A 14,733-nucleotide genomic window follows, 5' to 3' on the forward strand; every position below is an offset into this window, starting at 1 on the left:
AATTAACTCCAACGGGGTATTAAAGGCATAGACTCTGCATTTTTATTTGATTGTCTCTTCTGCGGTCTCAACACTAAAAATGAACTTTACTTCTTTGTAAAAATTGTTGTCCTTATTTTTCTTCCTGGCTGTTCTCCGGCATCATTGAGTATTACCAAGCCAGGAGAAACAGAGTTCTTGGGCTTGAATGTCTGAATGCCACCTTAGAGACACACCTACCTTGCAGCTACAGCCCAGGTGATAACGGTGGTTCAGTCCTTTGCGCTGGGACAGAGTCAGCCGGTCCCATTTCTCATACCAGTTGCACAGGCCAGTGTAAACCTTCCCCTCATACACCCGGCCTTGAAAACAGACACATGGTCACAAGTTAGCACTTCTCAGCTCAAGCACTTCTCTCCTTTCCTGACATCACTAATGCTCTCAATATGTTTGGCTTCAGCCACTGCTCAGCAAATGCTTTCTTTTTATTAACTGGTTCAGGCATCTCTGGCCAGTGAGATAACAGCACTTCTGAAAGTCAGGAGTGTTGTGCCAGCTGAGAGCACCACCAGCAACATGCAGGTTAGTAATGCTCTCCAGCTCCTCTTAACAACAGAACAAATGAACTGACACCTTCCCTAGAAACAAGACTTGGCAACTGCCATATATCCATCCCCCTGCATCCCCCCATCTCATTCTCCAGCTCATTCCAAAACGAGCTTCCATTTCTGACACAGCCCAGTCGCATCCAGTTCCCTGTGACAGACATGCCAGCTCAGTATAAATTGAGAGCCATGAACCGTCATACAACATACTTGTCAGATGTGTAAGATACACTTCAGGAAAGAGAGGGACATCTAGAGAGTGAAGTGACTCTCAGAGTCACTCAGAGTAGAGTGCTGAACATCAGAATATTGTTGACCATCTTAACACTTAGGAAATAGTGTACAGAGCTGTCTACACTGCTGCCCATGTCCTTAGCAGGTGTGTGTATAAAACAGAAGAGGTTTTGCTTATGGAGAAGTACAAGGTCCTTTACCTGTAATCAGATATTGGTACTTGTTGACCTCCAGCTTGACTCCACAAAGACTCTCAGAGGCTTCTGTGTAGATGTACTGAACATGTGGCATTATCTGGAAGCCCCTGTACATCTAGAGAAAGAATAAAAATGCTTTAAGTCATCTTAAGAGGACAAGTTTCACTTAAGGTTCTTTACAATCTACATTCCTAGTTTGTGGTGGCAAGCAATAAAGCAGTAATTTTTCTGGTTTTTACAAGAGTGAAGGAATAATGGCACTGGCTGGACTCATGGAAGTCTCCCTACCAGATCTGCTGGTAAAGCAGAAAAACCACCTGCTAATAAGCCATTGCAATTCAGCACAGGGACCAGTTTTTCCCATTCATATTAGTTCCAGTGGCACTGACTGAACAAAGTGCTAGTGATGCAGGCTCTGCCAACATCCTGAACATTTTTTCCCCCCTTATAAAGGTCAAAATTAGGGAGAAATAAAATTAGTTCAAGCTTGGAATCTTTGTCCTCTATGTGATTTAAACAGTTTCTTCCAAACTAAAGGATTTTTCTTTTAAACAGTTACCCTATTTTCCAGTGTTGCTGCTGTAAGAGTTTCAAACCTTTGGCGCTTGATCTAAGTCATCAAACCAGACACCTCCTTCTCAAACGCGTAGCACATGCAATTCCTGCTGACCTCAGCAAGGACTTACTGTTTCTCTAACTCAATGAATGCAGACATTGAATTCTACACCATCTTCTAAAATTAGTCCCATACTGATGGGCGCCATAAAGAAAATATCATGCATACATAATTCCTCTGCACTCCTCCTCCTCCTTCATAATCTTTCTTCCAGCTCAGTTTATTCGAAACATGAGCCCACAGATACACTAGCAGTTGGATTCAGTCAGAAATTAGCACATGTCCCCATCTGACCTGGCCTTGCTGCTGCAGTTTAGAGAAACTCATGCTCACCTGTTAGCAGCATAATGAAGTCTTTGCATAGCAATGAAACAACAACTACATGTGTACATTGGACCCATTAAACATATCCTATTTTTGAAACACAGAGGATTATTTTCCTGAAAATTTAATCTTTAAATTTTATTTTTTGTCTTTTCAAAGCGTTCAGACACTTTTTTTCCCTGCCAACTCCACGAATGGCCAATATTTAGAAGCTAAATAAGAAATAATACAAGTTAGAGAGAATCAGTTTTCTTCCCAGCCTATCTTTTTCTCTCTCTTTACTGACAGACAGCACATTCAGTTTAGTAGTAAATATTAATTATTTAGGGAAAAGAGGATCAAAAAATCCCAAACAATCCCAGAGTTACAGATCTTTGCTGCGGTGTCACCTAAGCTGTAGTATTCTTCTCCAGGCTGCATTCTATTCCTTCAAGTCTCCTATTACCTCAGGGTATTTCACCATTCCCCCACCTCCTTTAAAAACAACAAATCTTTTTCTTTCTGAAAGAACATCTGTTAATTTAACAGACTTTATGCTAGGCCCAAATATTTAATATAAAACCATAAAAAATTACTACTAATTCTGCTATGCTGAGAGGCCAAATTATCTTTGGAGCACCTATGGAATGTCAACCAGTTAAGCTTTTTTCTCCTCAGATTCCCCTAATCAGTAAGATCTTGTAACAGTGTCACAACTCAGCAACAGTACTGCTGGGTACAGTAAAAGACACACTTGAAGAGTTTGCATTTTCCAGCCTTTCTTCTATACCCAGCTAATATGCAAGCACAGTACTTTTTTTTAATTAATCCTACTGTACCAACAAAAACTCATAGATTATGCTTGAAATATGACTTTGCATCCGTAAGTGGCCAAAGTCTTTCAATGGAGATGGAAGAAGTGAACTTTACCTAATCTCTGCTTTATCCCTGCAATTTTCTTTGTATCGGGTGACCTACTCAGATTTTCCAATCCAGTCAACAGAGCTGGAGATCTAGATTCTGGCACAAGAATCCTGTCTGTCCTTGGATGAGTTATTTAGCCCTCAGCACACTTTTGTTTCATGCTTCCCAAGGGTACTGTGAGGAAAGGCACATAGAATAAAGGTCACGTGTCCAGACCCCTTTCTAGTGGGTGTCACACCAAGAAGCTCAGATAATGGTATCTAAGCAGATAAAACTAGCTAAGATAACAGCTGGGGCTGCCCAGTCCCTCCAGGCAGTGCATTATCAACACTGCAGAGAGCTGCACACTGTGCATGGCAGTGCAAGGGATCTGTCACTCACAGTGCTGAGCTCCCAGTCATGTTGGGCTAATTAAGTATCTCTGTTACAAAATCTGCACATGGGCAGGCACACTTGGAGCCCTTTCTTCCTCTTGCCCACAGGGCTATGAGCTACCCGAATCATTCCCCTGGGAAGCTGCTCAGGTCCTTCCTACAGGACTGTTAGTCATCCCTTTTCGTATTTCTAAGCCATCAAGCCCAACCTGACTGCCTAGGAAGTTGCCAGTGATGCTGAAAACTGGGGTTTGTTTTTCAGCTCCTGGACCTAATTAACTGTTCACATTACCATCAGGGCCGTCACTGTCAGGGCTGCTAAATAAAGCATGCTCAGCCTCCCAAAAGGCACTTCCATTCAGCCCTCAGTGATCCATATCAATGGGAGCCACTGCCACGCTGACTGAACCCATACTAGGGCAGTCAGGGCCTCCCACATCTTCTGATGACTGAACAAAATTCACCAGTAGGACCTCAGTTCTCAGGGAAGGAAAAAGAAAGTTCGGCAAGGGGGAATCTTGCCAACAGATGCCCACTGTTAAATAAAACAATACCTTGAGCATTATTTTTGGATATACAAAATGTCTTGGAAGTGTCGTTAGACCAGTCAGAAGAAACCAACCCATAAAGTTAGCCTCTGTCCTAACTGCTACCCTCATAGTTCTCCTGTCCCCACAAATGTGCATTTTTGGAAGTATAATAACAGAGAATAACATATTAGCAAGCATGACATGGTGATGTCTGCTAGTGCTGCTCTGTTTCCATCTGTGTCAGCATTCCCCTTAGCAGCCCCCATACTGCCTCAGAAATGCACAAGCAAATCCTGTGGTGGTTCCTGCTGCTTAAATTACTTCACCCTGAAAAATTGTTCATGATGTTCCTCCTTCTATTCCTGCCATGTGAGGTTGCACTAGATACCAAGAGCTGGGAATCAAACCTTGCCTAACCTTCAGCTACCTAAAATATAGGCAATTCACAGGAATTAGGCATCCTCTCTAGTGGAATGCCAAGAACAGACACCTCCAGAGCAACTCAGCCCATCCTAAAATAGCTACATACAACTTGTGGGCTGAATTACACTTTGGTGGTTCCTCTCTCTACCCATTGACAATCAAGAGAGCAGGAAAGAGTCAACACCTCATTTTAGTCTGTCTAAAATTAAACTAAATTAATCCCACCCCACTTCTTTCCTCTTGGGGCTATCACATTTCCCTCCATAGACTCATTTTACAGATAAGCAACAAACCAAGGAAAGTCTCCTTGCTTCTGGCAGCCTGTGCAGGGTGCTGCCATGGTCAACCAGGACTGTTTGTGCTCATGGAGGAGAAATATCTTATCTCCTTGTTTCCTTTGCAGTTTCCTGAAATAGGCTTGGGCCATTCTCAGAATGCACTGCAAGATCACAGAACACATAGGGGTTAGATCAGTCCTGTGCAGATTTTTGACACGTGATCTCAAAGTATTCTTATATTATTTGAGAAAGCAGTGAGGAGAGGCAGAGGTTGCTTGGAAAAGCACAAGGCCTCTTCAAACAACAAACCTGAACTCTAGAAAGCCTGGCACTGTTCTGTCCCTGTGGGCTGGCCTTGTGCTCCAGTCCAGGCCCCAAGCTGGTTTAGTTGTTAAATGCAGCAATGAGTCCAGAAATCTAACCTGCAAACTCCAAGGAGCCCGTGAAAGGACTATGGAGATGGTTTGTTGCCCTTTAAGGCTTTCAGTGCTTTCCACAGGCAATTCAGCACACTCTGATAGACTAAGTGGCTTGTTTGTTTTTCACCTGCAGGTGCAGAAGGGTTTATGCAGACTGACATGTTAGTTTTATCTTCAGAGCTGTTCCCATGCAGCTGTGTAGAGCTATGGGCCTCCTTGGTTCTCTTTCCAGCAGGACAGTTAGCTTTCATTGGAGCAAACAAGGGAGAAATTTGCTGTGTCACTCTGAACTCCCCCACTGTATGGATCTAAATCCCTCTTTATATTGAAGTCTCTAAGCTCAGCAGAAAGACAGCAGGGTTTCCAAAGAAGACAGTTGGTTTGTTTGTTTATGAAGAACTTTGTCCTCCGGACATTCCAGTCCTACTGAGCACTTTGCTTCAGGTTCCTTCCTGCCAAAGGTCACAGTTGAATGTCCAGTGCAACATCCTACCAGCCCACCATCTAAGGCACAGACATAAGGGCAGTTTGACCAACACATGATTTCCTCTTTAAAATCCCTCTTGCTTTTGTTGGACACATAACTTCCTCAAAAACACTGTGGAAATGCTTCTGCAGAAAGGTCCTGTGCTACAGAATAACCCAATGAAAAGAGCCAGGACAGGCTCAGGTGTCTTAGTTAGAAGACGGTCAGTGTTCTGAGTGGTAAAGGGTAGTAGCTCATATCAAGGGACTACCATTATTCTAGGTCACTGTTCACAGTCGTATGTTAGATGGGAAGCACCAAACTCTTGGCACTGAGAAGGAGGAAAAGTAGTACTGGACAGACAAGGATGAAATCAGAAAGAGAAGTTAATGAAGCCACTGCAGTATGTGGGCACTGGATAGTTTTGTGAAGCAGGGTACCCTTGCTGAATTGGAGAGTGACAAAACTGGAGAAGAAAGGCACAGGGTGCTGCAACCTTGATGAGGCCAACAACAGCCATTAAAAAAAAAAAAAAGTGGCAGTGTTTTCTCATTATTGCCAACACAACCAGTTGCTTTTTGGTTTTTTTACAAATATATATTTCCTTTGGACTCTTGCAGATAAATTTTTAAGGTTAAGGAAGTCAACAAGCCCAGCACCTCACGCCCTCCTATACAAAGTGCAGGCATTCCACTCTTGTGGAAGAGCCATGCTAGGACCAGATTTGGCTACACGCATGGTTTTGCGACAGCTTATGAAACAGGCTTTGCCTCTCCTCCTCCCAGCTCTCGTGCTTAGCTATAAACTGCCTTATAAAGAGAGTTACTGTTACAAGGCAAGTGACTGGTTTTTTCTGAACCTTTACTTTGTCTAATATGTTTCAGATTTCTGCAGTCTCTGCCAAGCTTTTCCATTCCCTTTCTTTTTTTTTTTTTTCCTAAAGACACAAACCAGTCTTATGACTGGAATGGCATTGCCAAGAAAAACAATCTAGGGCTGATTTTTAGCATTACATAACAAGGGGGCAGTTTAAGAAAAAAACCCAGGTCCAAAGCAGCAGGTTGAGTGCAGTTAGTGCAGCAAAGGGTTAGAGCTCTGAAGAAAGAAACTAAAGAAATCAAACAACTGGTGTAGTTGTATCTCTTTTCATCTCTGAATCAATACTTCACAGCTCTTCTAAGCTGACAATATTTAAAAGCTACAATGCTCCAATTAGCTTTATATAAAGATTTCACTATATGATTTTCATTTGTTTCACACATGGAAAAAATGCTGTAATCCTAACTGGTGGTCACAAAGAAAGCAAGGAAAGAAGAGAAACGAGCACTCTCCCAAGGCTGGCAGACCCCCACCATAATTTCCTTCTTGGATTTAATGAATATGCTGCATAGAAAAGCTGGCATTTCCAGTCTAAGACTGTGCATGTTGAATACAAAACACATCTTCAGTACCTAGAGAAGACCATCTGGCATCTTTTACTACCAGAAATCTTAAAATAATGGAAGAATTCAGGTATTCAGCATTGTATATCAGGAATGATCTCTTCCTACTCCTTTCCCCTCTTCAGGCAAGTTTCTACCAATTGCTGGTTTCCTTCCATTCTGTATGGCCAGTACAAAAAGTGGAGGTGCTGTTAGGTATGCAAAGTGTTTGCTGTTACATGTCAATTAGATTCCTTACCATATCTATTAGCCCGTGGGACATGTCTGCAAACATACCTTCATCTGCTTGACTGTGTATCGCATCGTTCCAAAGGGTCCATCTTTCATCAGCTTCTTCCCCACCACTTTAGCTCGGATCACTGTCATAAGGGAGGAAAAAATACAGCAAATTATAGACAACTTTATACAACATTTTTGCTATACCCTCCACTTAACCCCCCCCCCCCAAAACTGTTTACATAAGTTATCCTGTAAAATAAACAAAAGTCCAGGTCAACATTCTTCTCAATTTATTCTAAGTCTCACACACAGTGAAGGCATGTAAAATGGGATGGCAAAGCAGGTGTTTTTTTAGAGGAAATCCAGTTCTGTATGAAGAATAAGAACAAGCAGTATTTGTGGTTAAGTCTTACTGAAATCTTCAGAGCAGATTGTAGCTGGAACCAAGCAGATTAAAATCTTTGCACCAAGCAAAGTCTGTAATGCCTTAACTCTCAACATACAGGATGATGTTCAATAGGAGAGTACTTTTACATTGTCCTTTGTGTGCCCAATGCAGTTTCTTTTTCCCAATAAACATAACTCAGTACAGGGCACTAGAATATCCCATTATCTGGGATTTCACTACAACTGCTACCTCTGAGGTGCTACAAAACTAACAAATGCTCCCTTGAACAAACAGCTACTGTGCAAACCAGATTATTCAGCAGCCATCAAGTGCCCAGTGAAAGCTGCCAGGTGAGCCAGGAATCACCTGGAAGACAAACTAAAGCTGACCCGTCAGATCTTATGTATACTGCACGCATTTCCTCGTGGATAACAAGGGGCAGGGTGTGCTCTGTGGCACAGGTACTGCCAGTGTACCACCGATGCACCACAGCAATGTCAACTGAGCCCAACCCACCACAGATAAGGATTTTGAGGTTCCATAGATAAGGATTTTTTTTTTTTAAATCTAGTGGGAAGTTTACAGTCAGTGCTTAATGAAGGGTTCTCTTGCTCATCAATTTTTGGGGCATTCCACATACACACAAAAGAACATTTAAAAAACTGTTCTATTGATCCTCTTAGAAAAAGTTCTGCAACCACCTGCTCATCTCAGCAGAGAAGCAAAGCTCAGGGACAAGGCAGGCATTATCCATTTTAATCTATCACAGAAAACCAAATCAAAATGCAGGGAAGTATAGAAAGGAGCCAAAGAGGTGGAAGCAAGAAAACACAGTGAGTTATTTGCATTACAGAACTATCTAACAGCAGCAATAAAGTTCAAGGATACATTTTGCTGAATATAAAGGGCATTAAATAAGCATCTTGTTGCATCTTAGCTTACTTAGGTTTCAAATCTGTAGAAGCTCACTGGAAGGAATTGAAAAAAGAGAAGACTAAGGGTTTTTTTTTTCACTACCTAGGTCCCACTAAGGAGGCAAAAAGCTTGTCCCAGCTTTTGGAATAATCAGAAAAACAGAGTTAAAGGAATAGATAGGTCTGGTTTTACACATCAGTTCCTGGACCTTGTTCCACGAGGGTGGTGTTAAATGAAGACAAATCCACTCTACTCTGATTTATATCCTGTTCTGCAGCCAGATTTGTTAAAGAAATTTTAAACTAGGTAAGACAGTCCTGGCTTTGATTCAAAGAACCAACAAAACCTTCATTCATTGAGGGTAAAACTTCTATTTTTTTTAAACTTCTATTTTCCAATGGCAGTAAGAACAATTTTATTGATTCTTCTATTTAACAAGTAGTTCCAACTTCAATTTACTCTCATCTTCAAACTTTAGTAGCTATATTGAACCACGTGCTTGAGGACTGCAAATAGCTTTAAAGAACTAGCTTCCTCCACTTGCTGCCCCCAACCACCACAACCATCAGCAAAGCTACAGAAACCAAAATGTCCAAGGGTCAGTGAGAAAGAACACGATTCCTTAAGGCTTTGTGAATTCCAGGACAACTCATTAACAGTGGAGTCTACAGCAGAGAGTGTCAAAAGTCTTATCTTCATCTGCTGATACACTGAAATTGAAAAAAACTGGTGTTTGCCCAACACATCTAACATGAACAAAAGAAATCGTATATCTTATTAACAATTATAAGAAATATACTAAAAGGCAGTATTACAAAATGCTAGGGTTTCCAAACCAGAACACAGTTAGCATATAAGATCACAAGCACATTCTCAGTTGCTGACAAAATACCTAAAAACCCCATTTTCTTCATGTATTTCACTCCTAGCTTGTCAGTTCTTTGACTTCTAGTTAGGGTACCACAGCCCTTTCAGACAGAAGCTTTGATTTATGGACTAATCAACAGCTTCACCAATTATTCAAAATGCATATTTCCACCAGGACATAAGAGCATTCAGATTTCAACTAATAATACCCTTGCAAATAAGTAGAAGGGTCTGTATTTTCCTATTATTGTTCCCTAATAAAGTTGGAGAACAACCATCCTAGCAAATTCCGAGAAAATTACCTAGAAAAGCCATGACAAACCTTAGTGTGGGCTATCACCTCAAGCCTTTTGTAAGAGGGTCAAGCCCTCTGTTTTTCAGAGAACTTGCCTTTATCACTCCAATGGTAATGTTTCTAGCTAAGCTCTTTGCTGAAGAGCTAGAAATTAAAAAATAATTTTCCCTGCATAATTTTTCCTATATTAAAGGAAAAAAACAAACTGTTAGGCAAGTAGTAGAGCATGTTCCAAGCCTATCACCTGTATTTTGTGAGGTTAAGTTCCCATCCCTGAGGATGAGATGTCTTTGAACCACTGGAGAGAAATGCTGGATGGACAGAACTGGTCAGAATGCTCTTGCATGTGCAGCTTCAAACCCCTAAGGCTCCACACAGGCGAGCCACTTGTGTCCACACCTTGCTCAGAGCAGAGCTCCATTCTGCACACCTGCAGCCACTGTTTCCTGGTCCCTATCTTTGCTCCTGGAAGCCACCACTCCCCAGTTATATAGCTGGGCCACTCTTCACACATGACTAGAAAATAAAAAACATTGCTCCTGACTGAGAAGGGGCCATGCATACTTGCCAGAGGAACTTTTCACCCTCTGCAAATTACCTGCAATTTACAGCATTTCTGTTGCAAATTCAGTCCATGTTAATTTAATTAAGTCGATTGTTTACTGCTGCAGACTCCTACTTCTTGAGCAGAATGAGGCAAAAGGTGCTGTGACTGCTCTCCTGAGCTCCTCCCTTCTCCTTGAAGCTCTATTACAGTCCTGCTATTACTGATGGGAAACTTTATCCCACACAAGTGGTCACCAAAATAGCTGCATATTTTTAAACCGCAATTCCTTTGAAGCACTGCCTATGAAAATACTCCAAGATGAATGTTTCTCAGTACTTTGGGGTTTCAGGTCAGGTCACTTTGTGGGACTGGAGCAGTTGGCAAGGTCTCATGAGTGATTTGTAATTATTTATGAAAAGCTAAATTAGACAAGGATATAAATCTTGGTAAGATAAGCATGGCAGCCATGCCATGATACAAAGAGGAGAAAACATATGTACTGCCTCTCAACATTTGACATGATTTAAAAATTGAGGGAGGAAACATCCCCTAATGAAAGGAAGGAAACCAGGCTTTTACTTGATACTCAAAAAAAAAAAAAATTAAAATAATAACCTGCTGTGTTTGAGTATTCAAGAAATGCATCTAAGAATGTATCACAAATTATTAGTGTATTTATCTCTTTTCCCTGGAATTTTTGTGGGTTTTGTTTGCATTTTTTTAAAATGTAAACTAGCTTGGTAATTAGGAAAACAGAGATGGCTCAGATTTGCCAGGACTAGTATAGTGCCAGCCAGCAGCTACTGATTTGTGTTTTCCTGGCATCTCTAGTGTGGTACAAACTGTCTGCAGGTGCAAGAACACTCATAAATACGAGCAAAAATCACCTACATCTTTTTCCTGGGTGAGGTCCTATAAAGGCAAACAAATCAGAATGGGAACAAGAAAAAGTGACCTTTTATTTGCCCATATACATACATATCTCACTCAAGTACTCTCTACCTTACCACTTTGTGGCCATTTTCTCAAGGATTCAAGGCCTAAAGGCAAGGCACGAAGCAGAAGAGGACATTGACTTTACATCTGAGAAGTAAAGGCATACTTTGCATGAGTCAAGGAGCAGAAAAACAGAGATTAAAACATGCACTCGCTAAGCTGAGGAAACAACACGGTGAAAAGACTTTTAACTACCAAATAATTCCATCCAGGCACACAGTAACTACTACGTGTGTGGCAGCTCTTTTTCCCAACTGATAAGCAACATCCAATGTCCCGGTTCAATCCAGCCCGTGTCCTTTATGGGGACCAGCCACTAGATGGTGACCCTGTCCCAAATCTTACCTTACCCTGATGAGAGGGCAGCGGTACAGACCCAGGCTAACACCACCAATCCCAGCTGCTTGCTCAACTGCACCATGAGAACCAGATGCTTTCATGCAAGTGGGCTGGTCGTCATCCATAAACAGCATTTTAAATGGAGGCACACCCTTCAGAGACTAGGATTTGCTCCAAATACACTTCCCTTGTGACCAATTACCATGAACAGCTCAGGAGGGTAACAACTGCTACACTTCTCATTATTGTTTCAAGGATTTATTTTATTGGTGTGCAATATGAGAAATTTTAAGTGAGAGCTTTGGCTGAAATGCATGCTCATTGCATTTAAGTGAGTGAAGGATGTGGAGGACTCGTTGTTTACTAATGGAGACACACAGGACAAGTTATTCTCCCAGGCCACTCTCTGACATAGTGGCTATACAAAATATATAGGGAGCAGCAACGTGACTGGGAGGCTGAAGAAAAGCTCCTTCGGTCCTAAGGCTACTGACTACACCAACACTTAAAAACTGCTTTAACACCAGACATGTGACATGCCAAGGAGGATGGCTGCCATTTAATTCATCCAAAGATTATACAAGGGCTCACTTCCAAGATCATTTTACTGAGACCTTTTTACCAGCTTTACTAGCAGCTCTCTAATTTGGTCTGCCTCATAAGATCTCCTTTCTGTGCTGCTACATGCTGTAGGGCTCATCACACAGGGCTAAGGCAGCTGGTATGTTTTAGACTCCTGAGTATACCTAGCACACTCCTGAAATATTAGTGTAATTTATGAGGGTGTCCCCTAATGTGGGATGCTTTTACACACAGATTTTCTAGTACTGGTGCTGATGGTGCTGCTAAGATGGAATTGCTGTCTCCCTTGCTCTCTCTCACAAGATGCATTCCTTTCCCCCATCCCCCTGGCTGATCTGTTAGCAATTACTAGCAACACTCTTGGTTGCCCTAAAACCAGAGGAGCATAACTAAAGGTGGATTGTATCCTTTGAACTGGAAGTGTGGCCCAACTGTATGCAGCCTCTTGGGAGGTTCTATTAAATTGCCTGGTGGCTGCAGGCTTCTATGAGCAGCAAGTGCCTGGTGCCTGCTTTAGGAGGGGGAAGAGATAGCAGCTCTTCAACCATTCCTCCACTTCCATAGGAAAGCATAGTGGAGAGAGAAACACTGATTACAGCAGGAGATTTATGAAGAGGGAAAAACTCCAAAAGCCTCCAGCCAGTTTGACGATCTGTTAGTACTGAATGTCGCCTCCTCCATAACTGAAACAGAATTCTTTTCTACATCAGAGTGTTGAATTTGAAGGCTTCTCGCAAAGCACAAAAAGGCTGAAAAAATACCATGGAGAAGCTTTCTTTTGCCTCATTCCATCATGACCTTCATCCAAAGCCAAAAAAGGCAAAACAAACCGCTTTTGCTTTATCTTTGAAGAAGCCAAATTCAGCTGTGCTGGTACACAGCATCAACAAAGAACATCATGGAAGCAAAAAAAAGGTAGTGGAGTTATGAGGTTCACTGCTGGTTGCCTTCCTCTCATACCCTGACCAATAAGCTAGTTCCCATTATTGGCACTCCAAATCTTGACTTCTCGTGTTTTCAAAGTGCTCTCAGGAACACTAACAGAGAAAGAGCACCTTTTCAACACCATTCACCTCTGCCAGTCAGTTGCCACACAAATCACATTGTAAAGGATGTGCGTTTACATCAGCAAGTGTGTTGGCAACTAACAATGAAAGTCTAAATAAAAACAGGAAAGCAAGACACAGATTATCCTCCTTCCCCTGTTATAACCAGAATTATAACATTTACTTTTGGCCTTTGTTTCACAGATCCAAAAAAACTTCCCTTATCTGTGGCATGGCAAGTCTGTTTGAAGGCTACCTCAAAGAAAAGTGGAAGGCAATTAAACGGGTTTGCCCAGGCCTAAGCTCCATATAAAACAACTGATCACAATTACACTTGCTAAATATTAACCACATTTCCCATGCCTGCAGATTTCCTTGCCACTAAAATTCTGTTTGCACAACATGCTGTGCTGCTTGATTTCTAAAACTGCAAAATAAGGAGTGATACAACTTTTTCATACAAGATGTATGATCACCTCAAAAAGTATAAACTTCTCTATCTGATTTTGTCAGACCTTCCATCACCTCAAACAGTATAAACTTCTCTAGAAGGGCTTTACTTGGAAGAAAGTTAATCCTCCCAACAAGATCATAAATTAAAGAAACAAGGTTGCATAACACAACCAAGCAGAACTTGGTTAGTGCTTGGCATTTCACCTGTAGCTTATTAACTGGATACAACCTCTGTTATGGCAGCAGTATTAATTATTTTTCTCCCTCCCCATATGGTGCATCTGATCCTATGGAAGTCAAAGCACTTTTTGAAATACATTAGAAACAGAGAGAAACAAGAGACCTCTGTTAAATGAGAACCTGCAAATTATCTTCTGGACATTTCTTTCAGGCTCCTATATGCAACTTGGTCAAAGACTCTTCAACTGCCCAGCACATCCCCTCCATTTAACTCCTGATGTTAGTCCCCCTGCTTCCCCATCATACACACCTTTGGGAATACAGAAGGAAGACTGACTGGAGACAGAAGAATGGATGGATCTAAAATGCATTTATATCCACTTAGAAGATCCAAGTAGAATCTCTTAGATCCATAATTAGTACATGTAAAAACTAGCTTCAGGAAATACCTCATAAAAAACACAGAGAAGCTAAAGGAAGAAAAGAAAAAACCTACTGTCGGTTATTACCAGCTATTATACCTAATAAACTCAGTGAAGCCAGGCAGACATAAGAGATTAGGTATATCAGGCACAGAGTTGAGTTACTGAAGTTACATGCATTGCTGGGTTTGTCTCACAGCTTGCATCAAGAAAACATTCTAGATTTGCTATAGATCTAAGAAGAGACACTACAGACTATGTAATGAGCATGCCTACAGCATTGAGAACCCTCTGGAAAATAAAAGGAGAAAACAATGTCATTCCTGCCAACTAGACATTTTTCTGTCTCCCTTTTGGCAGGCTTTTTTTTACTTTCCACCTATATTTTCTAACTCGTCACTGGAAGCTGAATTCAGGCTAAAGGCAAAAGGCAGTAGGCAAGAATCAGAGAAAAGGAAGGAAAAATTATACAAGTGGAGGGAGGGGAAGGGAGTGTCTCATGTACAGAGCACAGTATCTCGCATCTCTCTCCAAGGAGTGTTTTCAGCAGAGTGCATTTTGCCTCAATCTGTCTCTGACAACTGCCAAAGGCAGAAATGCTTTCAGCCAAGGTTAGCAGTGTTGGAAAAATGGTTGTCAAAACCAACACACAAAAGCTCTTCCAAAGCCAGCTTACAACAGTGGATAAAAATAA

General features: G+C 41.5%; 2 protein-coding genes across 3 annotated transcripts in view; one reads left to right on the forward strand and one right to left on the reverse strand.

Annotated features, from left to right (window-relative positions):
• The window catches only part of SYN3 (synapsin III), a 191,048-nt gene that overhangs the window by 67,943 nt on the left and 108,372 nt on the right, over nucleotides 1-14,733 (forward strand). The window lies entirely within an intron of this gene.
• Nucleotides 1-14,733, reverse strand: part of TIMP3 (TIMP metallopeptidase inhibitor 3) — a 37,534-nt gene that overhangs the window by 4,777 nt on the left and 18,024 nt on the right. Inside the window, exons 2-4 of the mRNA XM_002199506.7 lie at nucleotides 7,067-7,149; nucleotides 1,019-1,130; nucleotides 220-341 (exon numbers count right to left, since the gene is read on the reverse strand). Of these exons, the coding sequence (XP_002199542.1) occupies nucleotides 220-341; nucleotides 1,019-1,130; nucleotides 7,067-7,149 (317 nt within the window). The remainder of the gene's footprint in view (nucleotides 1-219; nucleotides 342-1,018; nucleotides 1,131-7,066; nucleotides 7,150-14,733) is intronic.

The sequence above is a fragment of the Taeniopygia guttata genome, chromosome 1A, assembly GCF_048771995.1.
Source record: "Taeniopygia guttata chromosome 1A, bTaeGut7.mat, whole genome shotgun sequence".
Lineage (NCBI taxonomy): Eukaryota > Metazoa > Chordata > Aves > Passeriformes > Estrildidae > Taeniopygia > Taeniopygia guttata.